Source organism: Phyllostomus hastatus, unplaced genomic scaffold, assembly GCF_019186645.2.
Source record: "Phyllostomus hastatus isolate PE091 unplaced genomic scaffold, TTU_PhHast_1.1 phas_contig_210, whole genome shotgun sequence".
In the NCBI taxonomy this organism is placed as follows: Eukaryota; Metazoa; Chordata; class Mammalia; order Chiroptera; family Phyllostomidae; genus Phyllostomus; species Phyllostomus hastatus.
Genome location: NW_025333737.1, coordinates 12,242,649 through 12,264,791, shown reverse-complemented (window position 1 = coordinate 12,264,791; position 22,143 = coordinate 12,242,649). Strand labels below are relative to the sequence as shown.

General features: G+C 39.2%; 1 protein-coding gene across 1 annotated transcript in view; it reads left to right on the top strand.

The window, feature by feature from the left end:
• The window catches only part of CEP112 (centrosomal protein 112), a 327,830-nt gene that overhangs the window by 149,596 nt on the left and 156,091 nt on the right, over positions 1–22,143 (top strand). Inside the window, exon 20 of the mRNA XM_045836669.1 lies at positions 1,021–1,203. Within this exon, the coding sequence (XP_045692625.1) occupies positions 1,021–1,203 (183 nt within the window). The remainder of the gene's footprint in view (positions 1–1,020; positions 1,204–22,143) is intronic.

The window sequence follows — 22,143 nt, the reverse complement described above, 5'->3', positions numbered from 1 at the left end:
ATTCATTGCACGAAACAAGATCGATTTGGAGCAGGCTCCTACTGTTAGCTTTTTTGAAGATGGATTCTCACGCCGAAATAACACAACGTATTCTAGATAACAGCAGTTTTTTCCCCTGAAATCCACCAAAACTGAAGAAAAATCCAAGTGACTGTTCTTAGCAGCTGTGTGGCCTGGAGTTCACTGGGGAAGCTGGCTTCCTGCGGTCCCCTATTCATCACCTGCTTCAAAGACAGCCTGGCTGGCTATAGTTTGCAGGCCAGGTAGGGTGCCATTGTGCACAGTCTGGGAGGATTAGTATCAAAGCTGCGGCAACCAGGCCCTTGGTCTCCGGCTGCCATTCAGTCTTGCAGGGAGAGGCTAAGACTGGCCAAGGTCACAGTCTCCAGTGTGGAGTGGACTGGGAAAGGATCCTGAGAATAGAATGCTTTTTATGAAATCATGGCGCAAGCTTGCAGCACAGCAGGTGCCCTTCTGGAACACATAACATCTGTTTGTGTTGGTGTACCGTAGCTGACAACGAGATAATAGAGCTTTGAAATTTATCATTTTATTTTTGAAAAGACAACTGTATATACAATAATCCAGATGCATATTTACCTCCGATCTTTCATTTGAAAATCATTAAAAAACTGACCGATTTAATTGCTGCTTGTCCGTGTATATATTTAAGCAAAAAGCAAAGCGTACTGACTATTAACCATTTATAACCATTGTTGATCAGTAATACCCTAATTCTTGGGGAGGAAATACCTAACATTCGGCATATTTTTTTCAATGTTCAGGCATTTGTGTCAACAGATTGCAGAAGGATTAATTGAATATGCCCAACTGTCTTGAATATTTGGAGATTGAGGTACCCCTCCCCCCAAAATGAAAGAGTATTCAAGGGTGAGGTAATAATGACGCAAAAATAAAATTTTCAACTTGGATAAATTACAGAAAAATTAAGCTGTCCATGAGTTGTCATGACGACAAGGATGTTCTGTTGATGAACTGTCCTCCTCATTGTCCAATCAGATAGTAGAGCTGAAGCTGGAGCATGAACAGGAGAAGACGCACCTATTACAGCAGCATAACGCAGAGAAGGATAGCCTAGTCCGAGACCATGAACGGGAAATCGAAAACCTGGAAAGACAGCTTCGCGCTGCCAATATGGAGCACGAAAATCAAATTCAAGAGTTCAAGAAACGAGATTCACAGGTAATTATCAATGATATTTGATAAAACGGGTGTCTTTTTAAAAAGTCATCAGCGTTTAATGTTTTCTTATTATTCTTGTTGATGCACGCTGCTTGATCATTTGCAAAACTGACATATAAATGTGATTTTTCTGTTTTCTTCCCTCTCCCCCCTCCCCCCGTTTTAGGGATGAATAAGGCTTTAACTACAGAAACCACAGGTAGCCAGATTAAAAATCCCATGGTGTGCTATAACTTGGCCCCTTTTTTATAATCTTGTCTCAGTTCCTTTCATGATGGATTTTTTTAAAGGTATCTGCCCCCTTACCCCTCCCCTCAGCCTGAGCAAATCCCTATGAAATATATCAGCCTCACTCCTTGCTTTTTGTTTTCATCTCTGTAGGTAATCAAGCAGCTGTTTTAATATTTGCTTTTGCTTCCTAGTGTTGCTTTTTTCATTAGTCTCTATATTTGATTAGATCACTCAGATGGTAATTGATAAAAATGACTCCAGCGAAGGGCTATTTCCCATCAGGTCTGTTGCTTTTTCCTACATACACACACGCATGCCTCCTAGCCTCCATCTCTGTAGTCCCTGTTGGAAGCCATTTGGCAGAATAACCCCCAGCTGTGGTAGCATTTGACTCTTCAAACTTATGGATGAAATGTGCACTGTCAGCATGGAAAATTATCTTTATAAATTTCAGATGAAAAAATCTTATTGAGCGTAAATCTTTGTAGTACAATACATTCTTTAGGGTGTACAGGGTGGGGCAAAAGTAGGTTTACAGTTGTTTGTATGGAAAATACTACAATAATTAATTAATGATAATATAAAATAAACTCTGTTTCGCATACTCACAACTGTAAATCTACTTTTGCCCACCCTGTACATAATCAAAGGCCTTTAATGTATTCTTAAAGAGATTTCTGTGAAATTTTACTCAAGAGAAATTGAAGAGCAATTGATAACAATAACAAGATCATTTTCTTTTCTAATAAAACCATATAACACACTAGGTTTCAATAAGTCTCTTTGCCATTGAAATCTAATCTTGTTATCCACATCACACATAAGCTTTTTCCTAGTGATTCTACCTCCCCAAGTAACAGAACTTTAAACACTGAAATAAATCTTCTATTTGTTTTAATATGTATTTAAACAATTTTATAATTATCTAAATATGAAAATACTACTGATTAAATAGGTGTTAATTTCTTGAGTGAAGAGTGGGAGGCGGTAAAGCAAAGAATGGGAGTTATTGGTTATTTCTCATTTGACCTTGAGTCTCCTACTTTCCGACAATGACCGGGCAATATAGATATACTCAGCACGGGTTTTTTGGTCAGTAATATACATTTATAGGAAAGTTATTTTCATTTTTCTGGGGATTGCTGACTAAGAATGTAGTCTCACTATAGTACCCATAGTACCGGAATAGTCAGTGGTCCCTGTTAAATCAGCGTGTGTTATATTTTTGCCTCCAGCCTCATTAGAGCTTTTGTAAAATAGATGCTGATCTTTTGATTGTTAGCCATGCAATTTATTGAGAATAATTTCAAACTTAATTTCTCCTTCAGAGATGATGCTAAGTCTCCCATTGTCTTCTATGATAGGATGTTTGAGTTGTAAATCGGTGTAGTGTCTGTTTACCTAGTAGAATTAAATAATTGATACAATAAAATTCATTAATTTATATAACTAACTACTATTTTAGTGCTGTTGTGGAAAGCCAACGCAAGTGGAGGCCAAAATTAGAGGACGTCTTTGTGGTTTTGGCTATGTCGTGTCTGCCCTAGGTAGGGTGCGGTTCACCCAATGATAACAAAGGGGAAATTTTAGAGTTGTTACATGTAATTAAGCCATGGGGACATATAATCAGGCTATTAATTAAATTTCTTCTAATTGAAATATTAAGTATGAGGACCATATAACTTCTTCAAATTCTGTAGCACAGGATTATATTTCTAATAATTTGAGTCTTTTTTGGAACAATTGGAATTGCTGCCATGGGAATGCTAGTAGACAGGGGCAAGACAGGCTGAAAGCATTCTTGATCAAAAGGGAAATGATTTCCTGTGTAAGCTATATACTTAGATAAATTTAGAGAAGATATTTTTAAAGAAATTATCATTAAGTTATATTCTTAAAAATTTTATGTATACCCAAATGGTAGTATTTTGTATTTATTTTTGGTTATTCATTGAGGCTATTGTTTCAAAGTTTCATTCAGGTAAGTCCTAAATTTTCTAAATATATCCTTTTATGATTGTGTTTTAATTAATCTAATGTATGATACCTTTTAAGTCCTGAATTCCATTCACAGTTTTCAAAAAAATAAAGTGAGCATATACTTTTTAAAATAGATCATTTTTTCAAATCACTGTTTTGTGGTTTGATGCAGAACAAACACAAGTATCTTAAATATTGGATTGAATAATTTTTTTATTTGGATTCTGAAGAGATTTTATTTTCAGTTCATGTTTGGCTGCTTCCGTTTAGCAAAGGAGGCCATTTTGTGGGAAGGACTAGTTGAAATACTTAACCAAAGGCCAGTGAAATAGCTGTTTCGGATACTATGTCTTTGTTTGCTGCTTTTCTTCCATCAGATTCTTGAATGCATACAATGTACTAAAAATTGTATGTTAAATATACAATATTCTTTTGACCTTTTAAAATGGGTAATATATGGCATATGGATAATAAAATCATTATTATAAAGTACAGTTACCTACCATAAGGTGAATCATATATCAACCAGAAAGTCCTTTTTGGTGAATGTGCTGTATAATTATTATAGCTTGGTTGTGCTTAGTTGTTATTCAAGTAACTTCTGTTTTATATAGAAATAATGAGATACAATAACACAACTAGGACAATTAACCATTTCCCTCATTTTATTTGGTGCATTTGGCTAATTATTCCATGCATATACCATATTTCTGTCATAATACCTTGATTTTCAATGGTAGGATATTTCTGGTGTCATTTGCTAAAGTGCACATTAAATTTACCAACCTCATACCAGGCATGAGGCATACAAGGCATACAAAAAAGCATGCAGATCAGTAGATACAAAGATATGTAGAAATTCACCACCTCATTATCAGATCTTTCTCATCTGCCAGATCCTTCTTATTTAAATAATTTTAAAGAAGGATTTGATTGATTCCATCAATTATAATACAGATAATTTATATTTTCCTGATGATTTTTCTAGTAAAGCTTCTTATACCATGATAGTTCTGCATGTAATTCTTGTTTTGCTATTGAACTGCAATGTAATAAGAGAATATGTACAATTTACCCCTGTGAATTAGGATAAAAACAGGACTTGGGGTCCTTGATCTCGTAGTTGTTCTTTTAGGGCCCTGAGCCACTTAGAGACTGTGTGATCTTTCAGTTTGTTGCCACAGTGAGTGGTGTGCATGGGACTGTTACAGAGAACCTTTGTGATCTACCCCAGAGATGGTGTCACCATCTTAGGACAGCTGTCTAGGTGACCTGTTGAGGTACAGACACATCAAGGGTCAGGTGACCAAAGCAGCCACAGTGAACCACCATCAGATTAATGCAAAATAGACACAACAGACTTGCAGGTTATCATCAGAAAATATGTGAAACTTAGAATTTGTATATAATAAAATGGGTCTTGCCTAACATTGCCATCTCAATGCCTTCACTGACTTCCTAAACTGAGAATTGATTCTAATATGATTCAACTTTGTCATGATAGACAGATCATCTTGATTTTGCCATATTGATTCACAGTAAGAGGCTGCACCTATTACTGATTCTAAAATATGGGTTTTTCAGAAATCCTGTTCTTCCTCTCTTATATTACCAGAAAGTTTTCCAAAAAGATGTATGTGGTGAAACAGTTTTAATTTTTAAAATTATATCTCAACAACATTATTTTCCATGAATTTGGGAATCTGGGCACAAGATAGAAATCTCCATTAATAAGCTGAATGTGGGTGCATGCAATGGATTAGGCCTGGCCATCATTCTTCAAAGACTGCCTGAGGATGGATTTAACAAGATGTATATTCTGAAAATTGTTGTTAAACCTACATGGTCTTTGGGCTTTTGAGGGGGAAGCATTTTTCTATTGAAAACACATGATTTTAACTTCTTTATCTGCCAACTACTTTCAGAAAGGATTTGAGAGGCAACATTTTATAATAAATACATGCTTAAACAGGTAAAATATAACTGGAAATAATAATTAAGCACTGAATGACATTTGCCACATCAGAAAATCCATACTTTAAAAAATGTTTTGGTTAAGTACAGGTTTTAGTTCTGCACTTGCCTGGAAGCCATAGCAAAGAGGGAAATATGATAAATTGTGTGATTATTATTATCTAATGAGACAGTCATACCAGTTCATGTTGTTGTTGTTGTTTTTCATGACTATCAACTTTGTGAGTAATTTTTGTCATGGGTCTTAATATAAAGGACACTGACTAAAATAACTGATTGTGTTCTCTGTGTTAAAATGTTTGGAGATTAAATCTGGTGGGAAAATCTTAGGTTCTTTAATTATGTTTTAAAATATATTAGCAGTTTTTATTTCCATGTACCAAAATTTTATTTTAATTTATTGGGAATTCAGTTATTCTCAACATCAAAAAAACACAACTGCTTTGAAAGATCCAATTTTGTAGATACTATAAATCGAAAAAAGTGTATTTTAAGTCACAAGCCTAGCAAATTTTGGTACTATCATTATATGACTGCTCCAGAAACCCTTACAGAGTGTCTTCAGGAAGTGAAAATTAGGAGCATGTCTGAGATAGGAAATAGTCTTAAAGTTAATGCCCTAGTGTTAATTTCCAAGTATATTTGTTTTCTCTCTCTCTTGCTCTCTTACATCTGATTCTCTTGTTTTCTGAATGTATAGTATGGAAAACTGTAGGCAATATAAAATCAAGTTTGGTCCAGGAATATAGGATATTTGTACCTGTACTAAAATGGTTCACATCCTACCTACAAAACCAAAATACTATTTCATTATCAGTATTTACTCACTAATATCATGGGCTTGGTTTTGAGGTAGTGAAAATTTTTACTTCTTTTGAGTCAAACTGGACTGATGGTGTGGACAAAGCAAACTGCGTGAACTGCATCTCCCCCCAATGTAATAAAGCTGTTGCTGTTAAAGTAACCCTGCTCCGTGCTCCCTTCCCTCCCCTCCCTAGTAACACATGCACTCACATCAGAGTGGTTGCCTGGCCTTCCAGCTGTGTACACACCACACTTTGATACTCATCCCCTGACACCCTGTGGTATTTGTATTAGAGGGAAGAGGAGTGGAATGAAAGGGGTTTTAAGTATTAAGTGGGTTTTGCTGCAATGTACATGCTTTTTATTTCATTTTTTATTGAATTTATTGGGGTAATATTGGTTAGTAAAACCATACAGGTTTCAAGTGTACAGCTCTGTAACACATCATCTGCACACTGCATCACATGTTCACCACCCCAAGTCTAGTCTCCTTCCATCACCATTTATCCCCCTGTGCCCTTTCCACCTGCCCCCACCCCTTGCCCTCTGGTAATCACCACACTATTGTCTGTGTTTATGAGGGTTTGTGTTTTTTTTTTGCTTAATCTCTTTACCTTTCTCATATATGTTTAATGTCAGACATTAGAAGAGTTTGTGGGAAAATGTTTCTAACAATTCACTTTATTATTTCACAAATAATGGAATTGTGGTAAAACCCCACATTATAATTTTAAATTTACTTTTTTTAGATGAAGTTTCATAGCATTATCTGAGTGCATACTATTAAGATAGCCCAAGAACTTCCTGTGTACATTTAAAATGCAGAGCATTCCCTAACTAAGCCACTTTAAAAAGCCTATGGGGGAAATATTGTTTTTCTGACATCAAAACCATAGATTATACAAAATTTCCCAAAAAGGACCAAAATCCTTCTCCATTTTGATGTAGATACATTGATGGAAAGATCTCATTTTATAAGTGTTCAATAGTGGGGTGTCTAATGTTATTATATATTGGTTTAATATATATTATATTTACACATCATTTTATATATTACTGTGTATAAGAATACTATTTCTTAGGTTTGTAATTAGGAAAAAATATAAGGAGATACCCTTTCAAGTAAAGTTTACATTTTTTATAGGTCACCAGTTTTCTTTTGCCAGTGTGATTCTAAAATTCTGTAATTATTTTCATCTTACAAGCACAAGGGTAGCATATATAGCTACAATTAAACTTATAAATAATTCAACTTGGTCCTCATTGTGGAGAAAATTATATTAAGTTTTAAAAATGAAAATAGGCTGAGCCAAAGAAATTGATTTCTCTAAGAGTGATTCATCTGTAGAAATATTATACAGTATATCTTTAGTCCTATGCATATTTTTTAACTGTAGCAGTTACCATAGAAACCACATTCAATGGCATGTGGTCTACTTTCAGATAAAGAATATTCTTTTTAAAGACAAGCCTTCCAAATAATATATCAAGTATTTTCTTTGAATTAGCAACCTAATCTCAATTAATAATGATTGCTTTAAAAATCTGTTTTTTGTTCTCACTATACTTAACAGGTTCTTTAGAAATATTAATATTGTTCTGGAAGAAGAAATAATTCAATACTGGAGATACTGAAAACAGGAGATGTGAGGTGGCAACTGCCGCGCTGCAGAGTGGGGGTGGCAAGGGAGCGCCAGTCCATGTGTACACCGTGTTCTGGCAGACAAGGGGCTTTTTAGCCACATCAGGTATCGCAGCACCCAGCAACAATAGAGTCAGATGAAGTAATCTAAAGAGATGAGCACATCCAATTATTTTTAATTTACACATAAAGAACCTGTGGTTCAAGGGCATTATCTTGCCCAAGGTCACAGAACTAGCAAGCCAGGGCTTCTTACTATTAATTCAGTGCTCTTTATCTCACAGCCCCTCTCAAGAAAGATTGTAGATTTTTGGAGACACTTAGACATGGGGAAAAAGGAACAGGGTTATACGTGAATCTTTGCCTGGCATGGGAGACAGGCACTAGTACTCTTTGTTCCCTGTGCTGAGATTCTCTTCGCAATTTGCATTTCTTTCAGTGATTTGCCACACTTGATGTTGCTGCAAAGTCATAATTGAATCATGCTGCTTGAGTTCCAGTTTTAGTAAGCAGTACCTCCTTGAACCACACTGAATTTTTATGCTTGTATGTTTAACAGAAGTAGCAGCAACAAATATTTATTGTTATGCTCCCCACGTGCCAAGCTCCCTGCTAGGTTTTTTACATTGCATTATCCCATTCAGTCCTTCCGATACCTATAAGGATTGTATTTCCTATTTGGAAACTCTGTTTTGACCTGCTCACATGGGTCAGAAGACGACCATATGTATTTCCAATTTGTTGATGAAAAAACATTCAGAAAGCATAAGTAAATTGCCCCAGGTTACATAACTAGTAGTTAATGTAGATGAGACTTAGGGCAGTGGCCTGTTATGTATAAGCTTGTGGTCTCGGAATTTTATTTATTCTGCATAGATTCCACTATATTTGCAATCTTGGGTTATAAATACATTGCTAGATTTAAAATAATGATACCCATAACTCAGACTATGTAAATCCAAATCAGATTCTGGCCAACAGTATGACACTTTCTCCAAAGCCACAAGCCGTGGCCATGCCTCTGTTCTGAGACAAATTAAATTCTGAAGAGATATGTACTTCTTAATATTTTATTTGGAAATGAATTCTTTCCCACAAATTTCAGAATTTGTAGAATGGAAAAATATGATTTTAAATGGGTTCACTTTAGGTTTTCACATTATTACTGAAATAAGATAAGTCCAGAGTAAGAATCTAATAAGCTTTTAGGTCAATGGGACCTACCAGTCTCTATAAAATTTGCTTAGAAATTTGAATTTAGTATTTGGTGAGTATGGTATGTTGTGAATGGTTCATTATAGATGAATGTCTGTTAGAATCACGTATTAACTTGCAATATTACATATGATCCATTAATTTATGGAATGAACCTTTATATCTCAAAGACTTCAATGTTAGTATTTTTTCCCTAAAGGAACTTAGGTGTTTTGTCCCATTACATGAAAGCAGTTAGAACCTTTTAGAGTGAGGTCAAGTAAGTTCAAACTTGGGGACTTTCGCAGTAGAAATACAGGGAATAGTTAGAAAATGTGTTTCTTTTAGAATCCTCAAAAACAATTTATGTTGATAGAATTTTGGCTTAATTCTAGAGTTATTTTAGTCAAAATGAAAAGTTTTCAGGTGAATTAAGTTGTTACATAAAAAACCCAGAGATAAACCATTATTCCACATGCTGAATGTCAGTCCCATTGACATAAGGAAGAATACATTCCGTTATCTTTAGCATATTGCTCTTGTTTCTCCTCTTCACCCTGACCTCAGGGTAATTACTAAGAGTGTTGACAGAAATTATCTTTGAGGAAATATTGGGTGAAGAACGCTTCTTCCTTGATGCCTTTGAAAAGTCATTTTTGGATTTCTGACTCAATCAGTTCTCTAAGAGTCATCCCCGATGTCTTTATTTATATATTTCAGGTAATATTTTGTGACAAAGAGGTTGAAGCCAAAGTGCAAGAAATGATTGGCAAAATGATGATATCATTCTGTGTTCAAAGGGCTGGCAAATTGAAGCTTATTAAACTGTCATTTTGTCTTCCATTCAGGACTAATTGGAATCATGCACAGTTGTATGATATGATAGATATTTAACACCTGAGCATCTTTCATGAGAAAAATGACAGAAATTGATGTCAGGGCGACCTTAAACTCCTCTTTGAGGAGGAGAGCAAGGCATTACATGAAAATAATAGTCTCTTTTCCACCTACTTAATATTTATGTATAGAAAGTATTTGAAAAATATCATCATTGGGAGGAAACATTTCAGTTATAAAACTTGGCCTAACTGAAACCTAAAACACTGGAACTGGTAGGTAGATTAATGTGAAACGAGGTAATGTTTTTCAGTTGAAACAAATACTTAAATTTAATGAAAATTATTTTTCTTCACTTGTTTTCACAATTATTTTATAATGTACAATTAGACTTGCAGGGTCTGAAAACCTGTGTTATTATTCTGGTGTACTTTGATTTGTTTAGGTACGAAGTCAAGGCCTGAACTCATTAGTTATATTTGAAAATGAGTGAACAAATTCATTCCTCAGAGAATGAAGTTTCCCGAAGTGTGTGTCCCGGATGTGGGGCCTTTGCAGTGTAGCATTAGTCTCGAGGTGTGCGTATGCACGTGTGCGAAGTGCACATGCCTGTGTGTGCATCTCACTGACATTATCGCTCTCTGGAACAGAGCAGTTTTCAGTGAACGTGGAACCAACAGTCCGGCCAGACCTAGCATCTCAAAACAAGGGAATTTTCCAGCAGAAGTACTTGAAAGTTGCAGGTCATTAAAAAGGTTAAAATTAAATTGGTGATTCATTCATCTTAAGTTTGCTCTTTAAGTCAGTATTTATTAATGAAACAAACCCCAGATCCCTAGGGTCAAGTGGAGCCTTATTTATTTTGTTATTTGCAAAGATGTCATTTAATGTACAAAATGCATGTGTTCACCAAATGTTTCCTGAAAACATTTTTTGTAATGTAAATGTTAGGCTCGCTTGTTGGGCAAATTTTATAATGGCTCCAGATAAAGTGATACTGGCATGTGCAACAAGAGAAGTGAAGTGTGAGGGTTGAAAACCTTTTGTTCTTCAATTATTCAAAAATTACTGCCAAAGCTGTCTTAGACAAAAGCCATGAGTTCAGGAGGCACAGTGTGTTCCCGCTCACTGTGAAGTCAATCCCGGCATGCAGATGCTGGTTCGGGCTGTGGGAAACATGGGAGAATGTGCCCTTATACACCACCTCCCCAGCCGTGTCTAGTGACATGCAGTGAACATCACAGTCCAGTGCCACAAAGTGGGTGTTTCATGAAAAATAATCATCCAGTTCAGAAATAAGGATTTCATGATATTCTCATCAAAATCCTAATTATTGTTAACTATTCTGGTTGTTCTTTGAAATCTCATTGCTCCATATTGATATTGACAAAATGGGACTCTGTGACTTGGAAACTTTTGTCATTGTGACTCTTCAAATAATATATAAATCAAATTTATTTCTACATAAGTTTCCCATCTGTAAAATAGGCAGAATTAAGTATGTGAACTTTCTTATGATACAGACTTTATTCAACTTGATTTATTTATTCAGTTAAGACTTTTCAAGTGTTTTTGGGTGCCAGGTCTTGGGGCTGGGGAGCACACCTTAGGAGATGCTTTTCAGATCCTGACGTGGTCCCAGAGCCGTGTAGGGCATGGCCTCTAGGGCCCTAAGGGGGTTCCAGCTGTGGGCACCTCAAAGAACAAGACAGGTCAGTACTCTGCTCTGAAGGAACTTCCACTTGCACTGGGGGAAGACAGATGATAGCACATAAAACCCACATGAATAGGGGAGCATCACACAGCAATGACGGGGGGGCGGAGAACTAAAGGAGAGAGAGATGATACAGTGGCTGAATGACTGTGCTAGCTGGCCATCAGAGAGGGCCCGCCGAAGCTAAGATATGATGGGGGAAGCCAGCCAGACTGAGGGCACAGTGGGTGCAGAGGCCCTGTGGGAGAGTAATCGTGCTCATGAGAAAAGAAAAGGGAGGCCGGCGTGGCATGAGCACAGCAGGTGCAGGGCAGGGAGGGCCTTTGAGGAGTTTGGATTTGATTGTAAATGTGATTGAAAGGCAGAGGCTTTTAAGCAGTAAGGTGACATGGTCCAACTCGTGCTTCAAAGGCCACTGTGGCTGTAGTGTACCGTCCTGGATGTCTGTATGACATATGTATTTGAGCCAGTGGGACTTTCTGTTGGGTTAGGTGTGGGGAGTGAGGAAAAGAAGAATTCTTTAGAGTTTGGGCCTGAGCTGCTAGATAGATGGCGATGTTGAAGATGAAGATGAGTTGGGGGAAATACAAGCAAGAGCAACTGTTGTTGCAAAGCTGAGCTTGAGCTACATCTTAAGTCTCCAGATGGAGATGTATCAGACCAGGAGTTGGATGTGCAGGTCGAGATTCCAAAAGTACGAATTTGGACATCACCAGCATATAGGTCACAATTCAAGTATGGACCTGGGTGCAATGCCCAATTTCTTGTCCAATATGAAGACAGAGATGCTGGTTCATGGACAGTCTCTACCACTTGCTGGCTCAGTCAACCTGAATTACCCGCTTTGTATTTCTAATCCTCATTTTCCACATCTGTAATAGTCACACACTCATTTAATGTCATCTGTTGGTCTCCTAGATGTGTCAGGCACTTTGTTATACCTTGGAGTATTAAAAAGGAAATCATCCTTGCCCTCCAGCTTATAGGCTATGGGAAACCAGGCATTGTGCATCTGTCATAAAAGGAGGGTAATAGGATTCATATCAATGGGTAGCAGGAAAAGTAGCTTCCTTGAACATAGACAAAGGGTATATCTTACCACACAGCAGCGGCTGCACAGAATAGGAGACATGGTAACACACTTTGTAGAAGGACAAGCTGTCCTGGCCTTTGAGTCCCCATAAAGGCACCTTTTTGCCGATTATACCACGTGATTGGTGTGATGATCTAATTAGGCTTTTTAAGATACTTTCTTCACCATTCTATGGGGTTGAGGGAGATTAATACTCTCTGTTCCTCTTTCTGGAAACTTTGCCCACATGCCTGCTTTACCCACCAGAAACATAAGGTACCGGTGAAATTACCAGCATGGAAATGGACAATCACAGTCCAGGGCCTCCTCTAGAAGGCCCAGCTTTCAGGCCTTCTGGAGTTACAGATGTATATAGAGCCAAGTGCAATAAAGTGATAAAGATGCTTTGATTCCAAGTGAGGATATGGCAGTCATGCGGTGTGGGACATAGGGGCTGGGGAAGTGATCAGAAAAGGTTGCATTAAAAGAGCTATCATATGCATTAAGTTTTAAAAATTAGTATAAATTTGCAATGCAAATTAGAATAGGAAAAGTATTCTAAACAGAAGGAGTAACATGACCAATAGCTGGAGAACACTTTATACCATGTTGAAAGTCTTAGCCGGGTCCCCCTGAACACTGGTCTTCCGTGTGGGGTTCACATTGTCCATCTCTGCTGCCATTTCCGTCTCTTCCATTTCTCCACCTCAGTGTCCTACTTATGACACTTACTGTCCCTTCTGGTAATTATTTGAAACAGTGTTCTCCCAAGTAGGGTCCATTAGGATACAGGAAGAAAAAAGACAGAACTTCTATTTATGTGTATTTATATTTAATCTTTTAAAAATACCTATTTTGTACACATTTTATAATTCACATAATGCATTAAAATAGTAATATTACAGATCTATACATATACACACTGAGTTTGCACACCCCAGCTTTCTCTTTTAGAAGTGTCTAATAAAAACATTTAGAGATCATAACTGCAAACAGTCAGAAGTCACTGAAGAATTTCAAGCAGAGGACTAAGCAGAGGAAGGCAGCGAGGTGGGAAGCCGGGTGATAGTTAGGAGTCACCCAGGGAGAGATGATGAGAGACTTAGCTAAGGCACTGACAGCGAGGAAAGTTGATGTGACGGTGAGGGGGAGAGAGGAGCCTCAGAGTCGTGGTTTGACGTGCCTCAGAACATTTAGGTGTCGGTGTCACTTAGGCTAGTGTGAATGCAGGACTGGAGTTCCAAAGAGGGATCTCCTTTGGAAGTAAAGATTTGAGAGCCATCTGGGTGGATGGTAATGGATACCACCAGGGAGGATGAGATGTCTTAAGAGGGGGAACAGAATGAGAACAGAAGGCACTCAGTGCCTGAGGGAAGATGGAGGAAATAGAAGTAGACAAGAAGGCTGAGAAAGTGGGTCACGAATCACAGGCAAGGAACCAAGAGGAAGTGGTTTTCAGGAGCCAACAGGGCGGGGCGGGGAGGAAGCAAGAATACCACCTAATTCCTGGATTGTTGTGAGAAATTGAAGTGAGAAAATATTTTTGAATAACCATATCAATGTTAGTTTATTTATCTTAATAAGTGAACTGTGGCCGTGCAGCATAAATGTCTGGAGAATACCAGTCCACAGCCGGGCGTGGACTTTGTCAGGGAGCCCATTTCAGAGATTGAAAACATGAGGCCCAGGTGAATGAAGCCACTTGGGCACTTGGTGGCAGAGTCAGGCTTGATTTTCAGGCAACACTCAACCAGGCTTCCTTAGCAATGTGGACAGGATCCACTACACGCCCAGCCCCGTGCCTTGGGTCCCACTGCTGCTCCTGGGGGCAGTGAGGGTTTGGGTCCCCCAAGAGCCTCACCAGGTCTACCAGCAAAGGTCTCCTAGCTCCCTTAGGGAAGCAGCTTGGATCACCCAAGGAGGTAAAAAGGACCAGGTTTTGCCTGGCCTGTGCAAGAGCCCAGTGCAGGAGGGTCTGAGGTCAAAGGGAGAGCCTATCTAGCTCTGAATCAGCTCATAGGACATAAGGAGGTTGGTCACAAGGTGCTCTTTAGCTCCCTGCAAATGCCTAGGTTCTCACACTGATGTACTTGGCCATGAGGAAGCTCCCACTCCAGAACAGTCTACTGCCATGCCTAGGATCTATTGGTTACATTGCTTGAATAGCTCTAGTAGAATTTCTCTGGGCTAAAATCCTCTCTCTTGTTTGCTCTTTTCTTTATTTAATGCATTCGCCTTGACTAGGCAACTCATGCCTGCATTTAAAAATTCAAAATAAATATATACAATAAAATGATTCTAGAATAGGTAATTCATGAACTCTTTTAAAATTTAAATGAATAAAAATATATGGTAAGAAAAACAAATGATTTCTTTTACAATCAGACCATATCTCCAAGGATTCCTTCATTTATCTCTTGTTCATTCTTCATCTATCATATACTTTTGTGTAGCAGTCACTGTGCTAAGAGGAGGTATCAAAAAACAAAGGGCAAAGCCTTTCCCTGGAAGGGTTCACCATCTTGCCGGGCCATTTAGCAAGTACACAGAGCACTGCAAATGACGTCATGGCTGTCATCTGGTCAGCTGCCCTGCATCCCCCTTCAGAAGGCTGCACTGGCCTGAAGGGACAAGGGAAGTCTCCCCAGAGGGGAGCATCCAGACGATGTTGAGGTGGAGAAGGCAACTGTCCTGGCCACCATATTGTTCAGTTGATTCTAATTAAATTGCTGTCATCAAGCGGAAATCCATTTCTCTAAAGAGGTGGGAGTTTTGATGGGTGGAAGGCGTGTCAAGGCGACAAAGAGGAATACTACAGGAAGGTAACTTCCTGGAGGGATGCCACACAGGAGTTATAGTCAGAAGACTTGGTCATCTGGAGCTGGAGGGAGGGGACAAGAAAAAGATTCCAGAAGTGCAGGCAAGGTGGTAGGTAATGCTTACGGCAACAACCTTCACCTTTGAAACTGTGCCTATGATTAGTAATGCCCAAACTGTAGTCGCCTAGATACAAAAGAGGAAAGAGCCCCTCCCTTTGGAAAATAAACCCCGATGCTCCTGTCCTCAGAAAACTCAGGGGACAGGTGAAAGGATTATAGTTCAGCTTCTTGCGGGGAAGTGGGTAGGCCACCTGCCTATGAAATCTCCCTCTGGGTTGGAGGGCACTTCTCACTCCTCTCTGCTTCCCAAGTCTGTTGCCTGACCCCACTGGAGAAGGTTGTTCTCTCCCCGCACTTCAGTCCCTGCCCTCCAGTGGTGTCCTCATAGGACTAAACATTAGCTGTCAAAAGCAAACAGGTGTGTACTTCAGGGTTTGACCCATCGTGGCCGTGGAAGATTACCGCCTGCGGGAGGGGGCAGTACTTACGAGCTATTGGACTTGGAACAGTGGGACATTTCAACATCCACCTTTATAAGAATGGTCATTTTCTTTAAAATGTGATTTTGTTGTTTATAGAAATGTAAACATTTGCAACTGGAAAGGACCTAGTCTTACTGTGTATGTTTATTTTGAGAAAGGAAATTGAGCACAGTGTCATGCACTAGGCACTTTTTCCTATGCTTTCTGGGAAGAGGTAGGTATTATCTCAGTTTTTCCAGAAGGGACGCAGACCCAAGCTCTACAGCTGTAGATTTGAATTCAAGGCTGTCTGACTTCAAAGCCTGTGACCTCTCTCTCCCCCACACACCTTGTCATGACATAAATTACGGGCATACCCAGTGGTGGGAAAGCCTTTTTTTTTTTTTTTGTACTACTCACTAGTGACTTGTGGTTAACATTCATGAATATCTTGAGGGTAGTTTCACAGAACAAATCAAGTTGACATGTTAGAACTATTTAGAAGGGCAAATAGTTCAGGGATCCTCTGAGTCCCTCCCCCAAATCCTAGCAAAGTGTCCCCCAGCGTTTGACACATGGCATCACAGCTCTCCTTTCTGAGTAGGCATTCCTGTCAAACTGCAGTTATGGCTGCCATTTTTCCCCACGCAGCTCTTTCTGTTCTGAACCCCCGTGGCAGCCCATGGTTGTTTAGATTGAGCTCGGGAATGTTTTTAAACATTAATTTGGTTTGACATGAGTTGGGGCACAAATTAATTATTCAGGCACATATTGTTCCGTGCACATGAGAAGAATGAAGCTGGTGAATCACATTCAAACTACTACATGTGAATTGCAGTGTTACTAGCAATCAGACTATTGAAGAACAAAAGCTGGCAACATATAGTAACTCTGAATTTGGCCAGTCCCACAGAATTAGCATAAATATGTGAAGCAATCAGAACAGTTTTGGACTTCCTGTGAAAGTGTCCCTGTGCTTATCTACTTCCAAAGGAATGCGGGATGAACTATTCATTTAACCAAGTATAAAAATATGTCTGCTATGCAGTTATAATCATGTGTCATTAATCAGAAAATACTGCAGAAACTCCGACAAATTAAAAACACAAGGATGTGTCTGCAAGGGTTTCTTAGCCATTAAAAAGCTGCTTCACCTCTCAGGCAAAGCTCTTTTATGGCAGCTTCTTGCTCAGTGTACTGACATCTTCAAAGGCTCTGACATCTGTTGGCCTTTGAACTACCATTAAAAAATATTATCCCATTTCCATTCTTTTATGCCCATTTTTTTAATTATAGCCCTTCTTTCAAGTTGGGAACATGGTTGGTTTAAATGATGCTGTCCTTTCGTTTTCAGCCACCCAGCTGCGGTTTGAATAAATTGATGTAGAATCAAAGGCGGGACTTTAAAGGGAAAAGGTTTGATGGACTTGGACTCCGAACCAGATGAGGTTTTATGATGAAAAGGGTTTAATCCCAGCACAGGCATTGCTTCTATCAGTTGAGCAGTACAAAGCAATTCATATATATAGGTTCACGCGAAATGATCTATTTTTTTTTAACAGCACAGATCTCTTCAGGACTTGCAAATGTGGCATTAGCTAATATTCAGAGAGCTGATTTCCTTTCATCCACCAGAAGCTTATGATTATAGTACAGTTCTCGAATTGGAAATGAGAGCTGCAACACAGATTTAAAGCTGTGCTGTCTGATTTGTATTCAATATACATGTCACTGCGGGACAGGCTAGTCTGGGCCAAGCTGGTTCAATACAAGGAAAAACAGTTTCATCATCTGAGATTCTTAGTCAAAATATCACCAACTAATTAAGACAGCAGTCTCATGACTATTAGCGAGGTGTTTGCTTGATTGGTATCTCTTAAAACTTGACAAGAAGGATTTGAAAACGCAACCTCTCTTTTATTACATATTCTGCTTGCAGTGTTAATGTGTTCCAATGCATTGCAGGGTAATGAAGTGTAATCAGATGGCTGAAACCACTTTTTTTCTTTTAAAGAGGCAACAACAATTTTAAAATAATTACTTATCTTGCATTAAAGTATTTTCCCCTCATCTGATTATTGATCTGAAAAAGAAATTTATGAAAGCGGACTTGAACATGGTCTTTGCTCAGTATGCTATTGAATGATAAATATTGTCTTGAGCCAAATAGTTAAGTAATCAGATAAGCAGTTGAGGATATTTACAAACCTAGAACATAGATCCAAGTCCACTCTAAAGTGAAAAGTGATTATTTTATAATTTTCGAATAGTAATCAGGATAAATAGTAGACATTTTTCTGAAGAGAATGTGCACTTGCTTTGCATTAGATATTTTCTGTTCCTCAGAATTAAAAAAAAAACAACAGTTCTTCCATTTTCTGGAAGCTTTGGTACCATTTAATTGTACAGATTTGATCATTCTGCACCACCTTTTAAAAATCTTTTTCAAATGGAATTTCTATTTTAAACTGCCAGTTGATATCCAAACCACAGTGTGACGAAATTCTGAATGTGAACGAATTTGCAAAGTAGATGTCAATAGGAGGAGCAACCCTTTCACTCTTCCTTTATTGTAGTTTATGGTCTCCTTCATATTCTGGGATGTTTCATTTTCTTTTTTTCTCCTCCTCAAGAGAAAACACGTAATAAAACCCTTTCATATAGGATTCACCAGGAAGTACATTTTGCCTACGTCTTATGTATTTTTCATAAATTCATAAGAGTTCACCGAGTTACTTGGAAGAAGTTAGATTTCTCTGTGTGGTCATCACTGTTCTTCCCTTTGGAATCTGGTTTAGCTCCCCTTGTTTTCTGTGTCATCATTCTGAAACCAGCCAGTCTTCCACTGCTTTGGCCTGGGTGGTTAGGTTTTCTTCGCCGTATCCATTCCTTTACCTCTGTCCTATTGAATTACAGCCGCATCTTCCTACAAACCCTACTTTTCCTCCTGCTTCTCCCACTTCACCCTAGTTTCTCTTTGCTCTACTGACTCTCCTACTTTTATGTGAAATATTGGAGCCTGGCCTCTCCCTTTTTTTATTCTCCTCATTCTTCTATTAAGTGACCATCTACATTTCAGTGGTCTCAATAACAACTATATGCCAATAACCTCAGATTTCCCGTCTCTCATATGAGAGCTGAGCTCAAATATCCAGGTACCTTTTGGCATCTTCTCTTAGCTAACTTACAAAACAAACACCTCCAACGTCACGTGTCCAGAATGAAACCTACACTCTCCATCCTCCCTTTGACTGTACGTGGCATTACTGTGCACTCAGTGCTCAAGCCAGACCTTGGAAGTCATTCCTGAAGGGCGTTCTTTCCTCTTAACCCATTGCTGAAATCCGTTTGCTGCTACCCACTGCCCTAGTCCAGGCCACCACTCTCTCATGCAGACCCCCACCATGGTCTCCTAACTCCAGGTCTTGCTTTCTTATTTTTTTCAATAGACATAGTGATATTTTTCAAAATGTATATCAAATTAGAAAACTCCCTGGCTTAAAATCCTTCAATAGTTTATACTTAAAATAAAATCCCAACTTGTTAGCATAGCCTACAAAGCCCAGCACAATCTGTCCCTATTGTCACTTTCCCACCATCTTCTCCAGCTCTTCTCCCCTTGCCACCTATACCTGAACTACACCGGCCTCCTTGTTGTTAAAATACACCCTGCTCTTTCCTGCCGTCACACTTGAGCCCGTGCTGTCATTGGAACTGGAAGGCTTTTGCTCTATCTGTGTGTATGATTGGCTTCTTCTCATTCTTTAAGTCTTAGCCTAACTGTTATCTCCTCAAATAGGACTTCCCTAATGGCACTCTCCAAAAGGGCTTCCCCTGCAGTTCTCTGTCAGAGCACCTTGTTTGTGAAGAGGCAAAAATGAATAAGACACTTAATCACCAGAGTAAAAGACAAACAAATACCAAACAGTGTGCTAAGCGCAGTGTCAGAGACCTTATGAGGTGTCCGTGACCTCAGCAGTGGGCGGGGCGGCCACTCCTTGGGCACCATCCTGTGGAATCTTCTCCCAACTGGAGAGTGTATTATTGCTTCTTTAATTACTTTTCAGTAAATAAAGTTTCATGTCCATGTGGTTTCTCCCTGCAGAGGCTGCCATGTTAGGAGACAGCAGGAACATAGCCAACAAATGTGTCTCTTTTAGTTCTCTGCTGAAAGCCCCATAATCCGCCAAGGAGTGACTTTTGCTACTGATTCCATGGTGTTAGAACCATATTCCTTCTGAGTTTAATGTTCTTCTCCACAGTTTATATTAAAATCTTCAAAAGGGGGTGTGTGTAGAGAATGTCTCCAGTTGTGTTGTCTCCTGCCGGTGGTCATTGAGATTGGCACGGTTTTATCTTAGAGATCTTCAGTGTGTAGAAATCCTGTTTTCATGCCATCAAAGTGCTGGCACTAAGAGGACAAATGTGGTGACTGCGTCATGACGTGCTGTGGTGCCCAGTGCCATTGCTTGTTTTTGTCTGTGTCCAGCGGGTATGATGTTACAATTAAGGGTAGTTGGCAAGGGGAGCATGGTTTGAGGTCATCTTCAAAAACTTTTTCCGCTATTTCCAGGCAACAAATGAACTTTTCAGGGATAAAATAATAAGATGATTGTTTGAAGCTATGTCCGATGGCCAACGGGAAAACATACATACATGCACATGTGTGCCTGCGTGCGTGAGCACACACACACAGGGCCTTTTTTCTGCTTTGCCTCTGTAGCTAATGCGTGAACTTGCTGCATCTGTTCTCGTAAAAATAACGCAAAGGGAAAAAATACGTCAGCGATAATGAAGGAGCAGTGTTGTGTGCCACAGAGGGCCTTGGACTGCCTGGTCCTGTGTTTTGTCTTCCCCATAATCATAAACCTCATCTGAGATGGAGAGTGTGGAATCAATAAGTATTGTTTCTGTGTAGTCCAAGACTCTGAGGGAACAAGGGGAGACTCTGCCCCTTGAATAACGACATTTCACTGGGACTGACAGTGGCCACACATCTCACACTGAGGTCAGAGGCAGGAGGCAGCCCGCCCTTCGCACCCTTCAGCGCCTGGACGTCTCAGGAGGTTAATGGCGTCTGTGAGGCTTGTCCTCAATCAAAGACCTCAGAAAGCCTTCGTGACAGACTTTTTTCTCAAATTTTTCTTCACTTTTGTCTTTTCACTCAGCCTTTCTGCAGGTTTACTTCCCTCTATGCTCAAGAATCATAGTTTTAAACACTGGGATCTTTTTGTACTTTTTCTATTTATTTTTCAGAGCATCTTGTTTTCATTTTGTAGATGTAATAATTTTTCCTCTCTCCAAGTTTATGAATTAGAATGTGTTTTAGTACCATTCTCTGAATATCTCTTTGTTGCAGGGTTAGGTTTTCTTTCTCTTTATATTTGTCTTTTATATTTATTCTTCTTGGCTGTTCTTATATGCTTGATGATTCTTGCTTTCTAGTCATATTTACAAAAGGTGAATGGTATATTAGTTTTCTATTGCTACTGTATCAAGTTACCACAACTGTGGCTTAACACAATAGAAATCTTACAGTATTACCTTACAGTTCTAAAGGTGCAATAACTGAAATTACTCTTATAAAACTAAAATCAAATGTCAGCAGGGATGGTTCCTTCCGGAGGTTCCAGGGAAGACGATGTTTCCTTGTCTTTCCAGCTCCCACAGGCCGCCTGCATTCCCACTTGTGGCCTGCACCCCCTCCCCTTTCGGCACTTCCACTGTCACGTGCAGCCTTCACTTTGACTCTGACCTTCTCCCTTCCTTTTAAAAGGACAGGTTCTAAGGATTAGGATGTGGACAGCCAAAGCTAGTGGGGGCCATTATTCAACCTACCACAGATGGGGTTACAAGGTAGCGGATTTGTTGTATAAGCAGACTTTTTTCCCACCCACCTCCTCATATGTCTCTTCCTAAGTGGGAAGTCAGAGTGAGTTCTGGGATGAGGGATCACAGTTAGGCAGAAAGATGTGTGAGAATCCAGGCCCCTTAAAAGCTGGAATGAAGAGCGCTTTATTCTGGGGCTGTGCCCTTCACACTAGAAGCCATAGGTTTCCCTGGATTGTTCACTCATTTTTTTTAAGGGAAAAGCCTGGTTTTTGCCTGAATTGCCTACAGTCTGTAGGCTGGGGTGGGGTGCACGCCCCCTG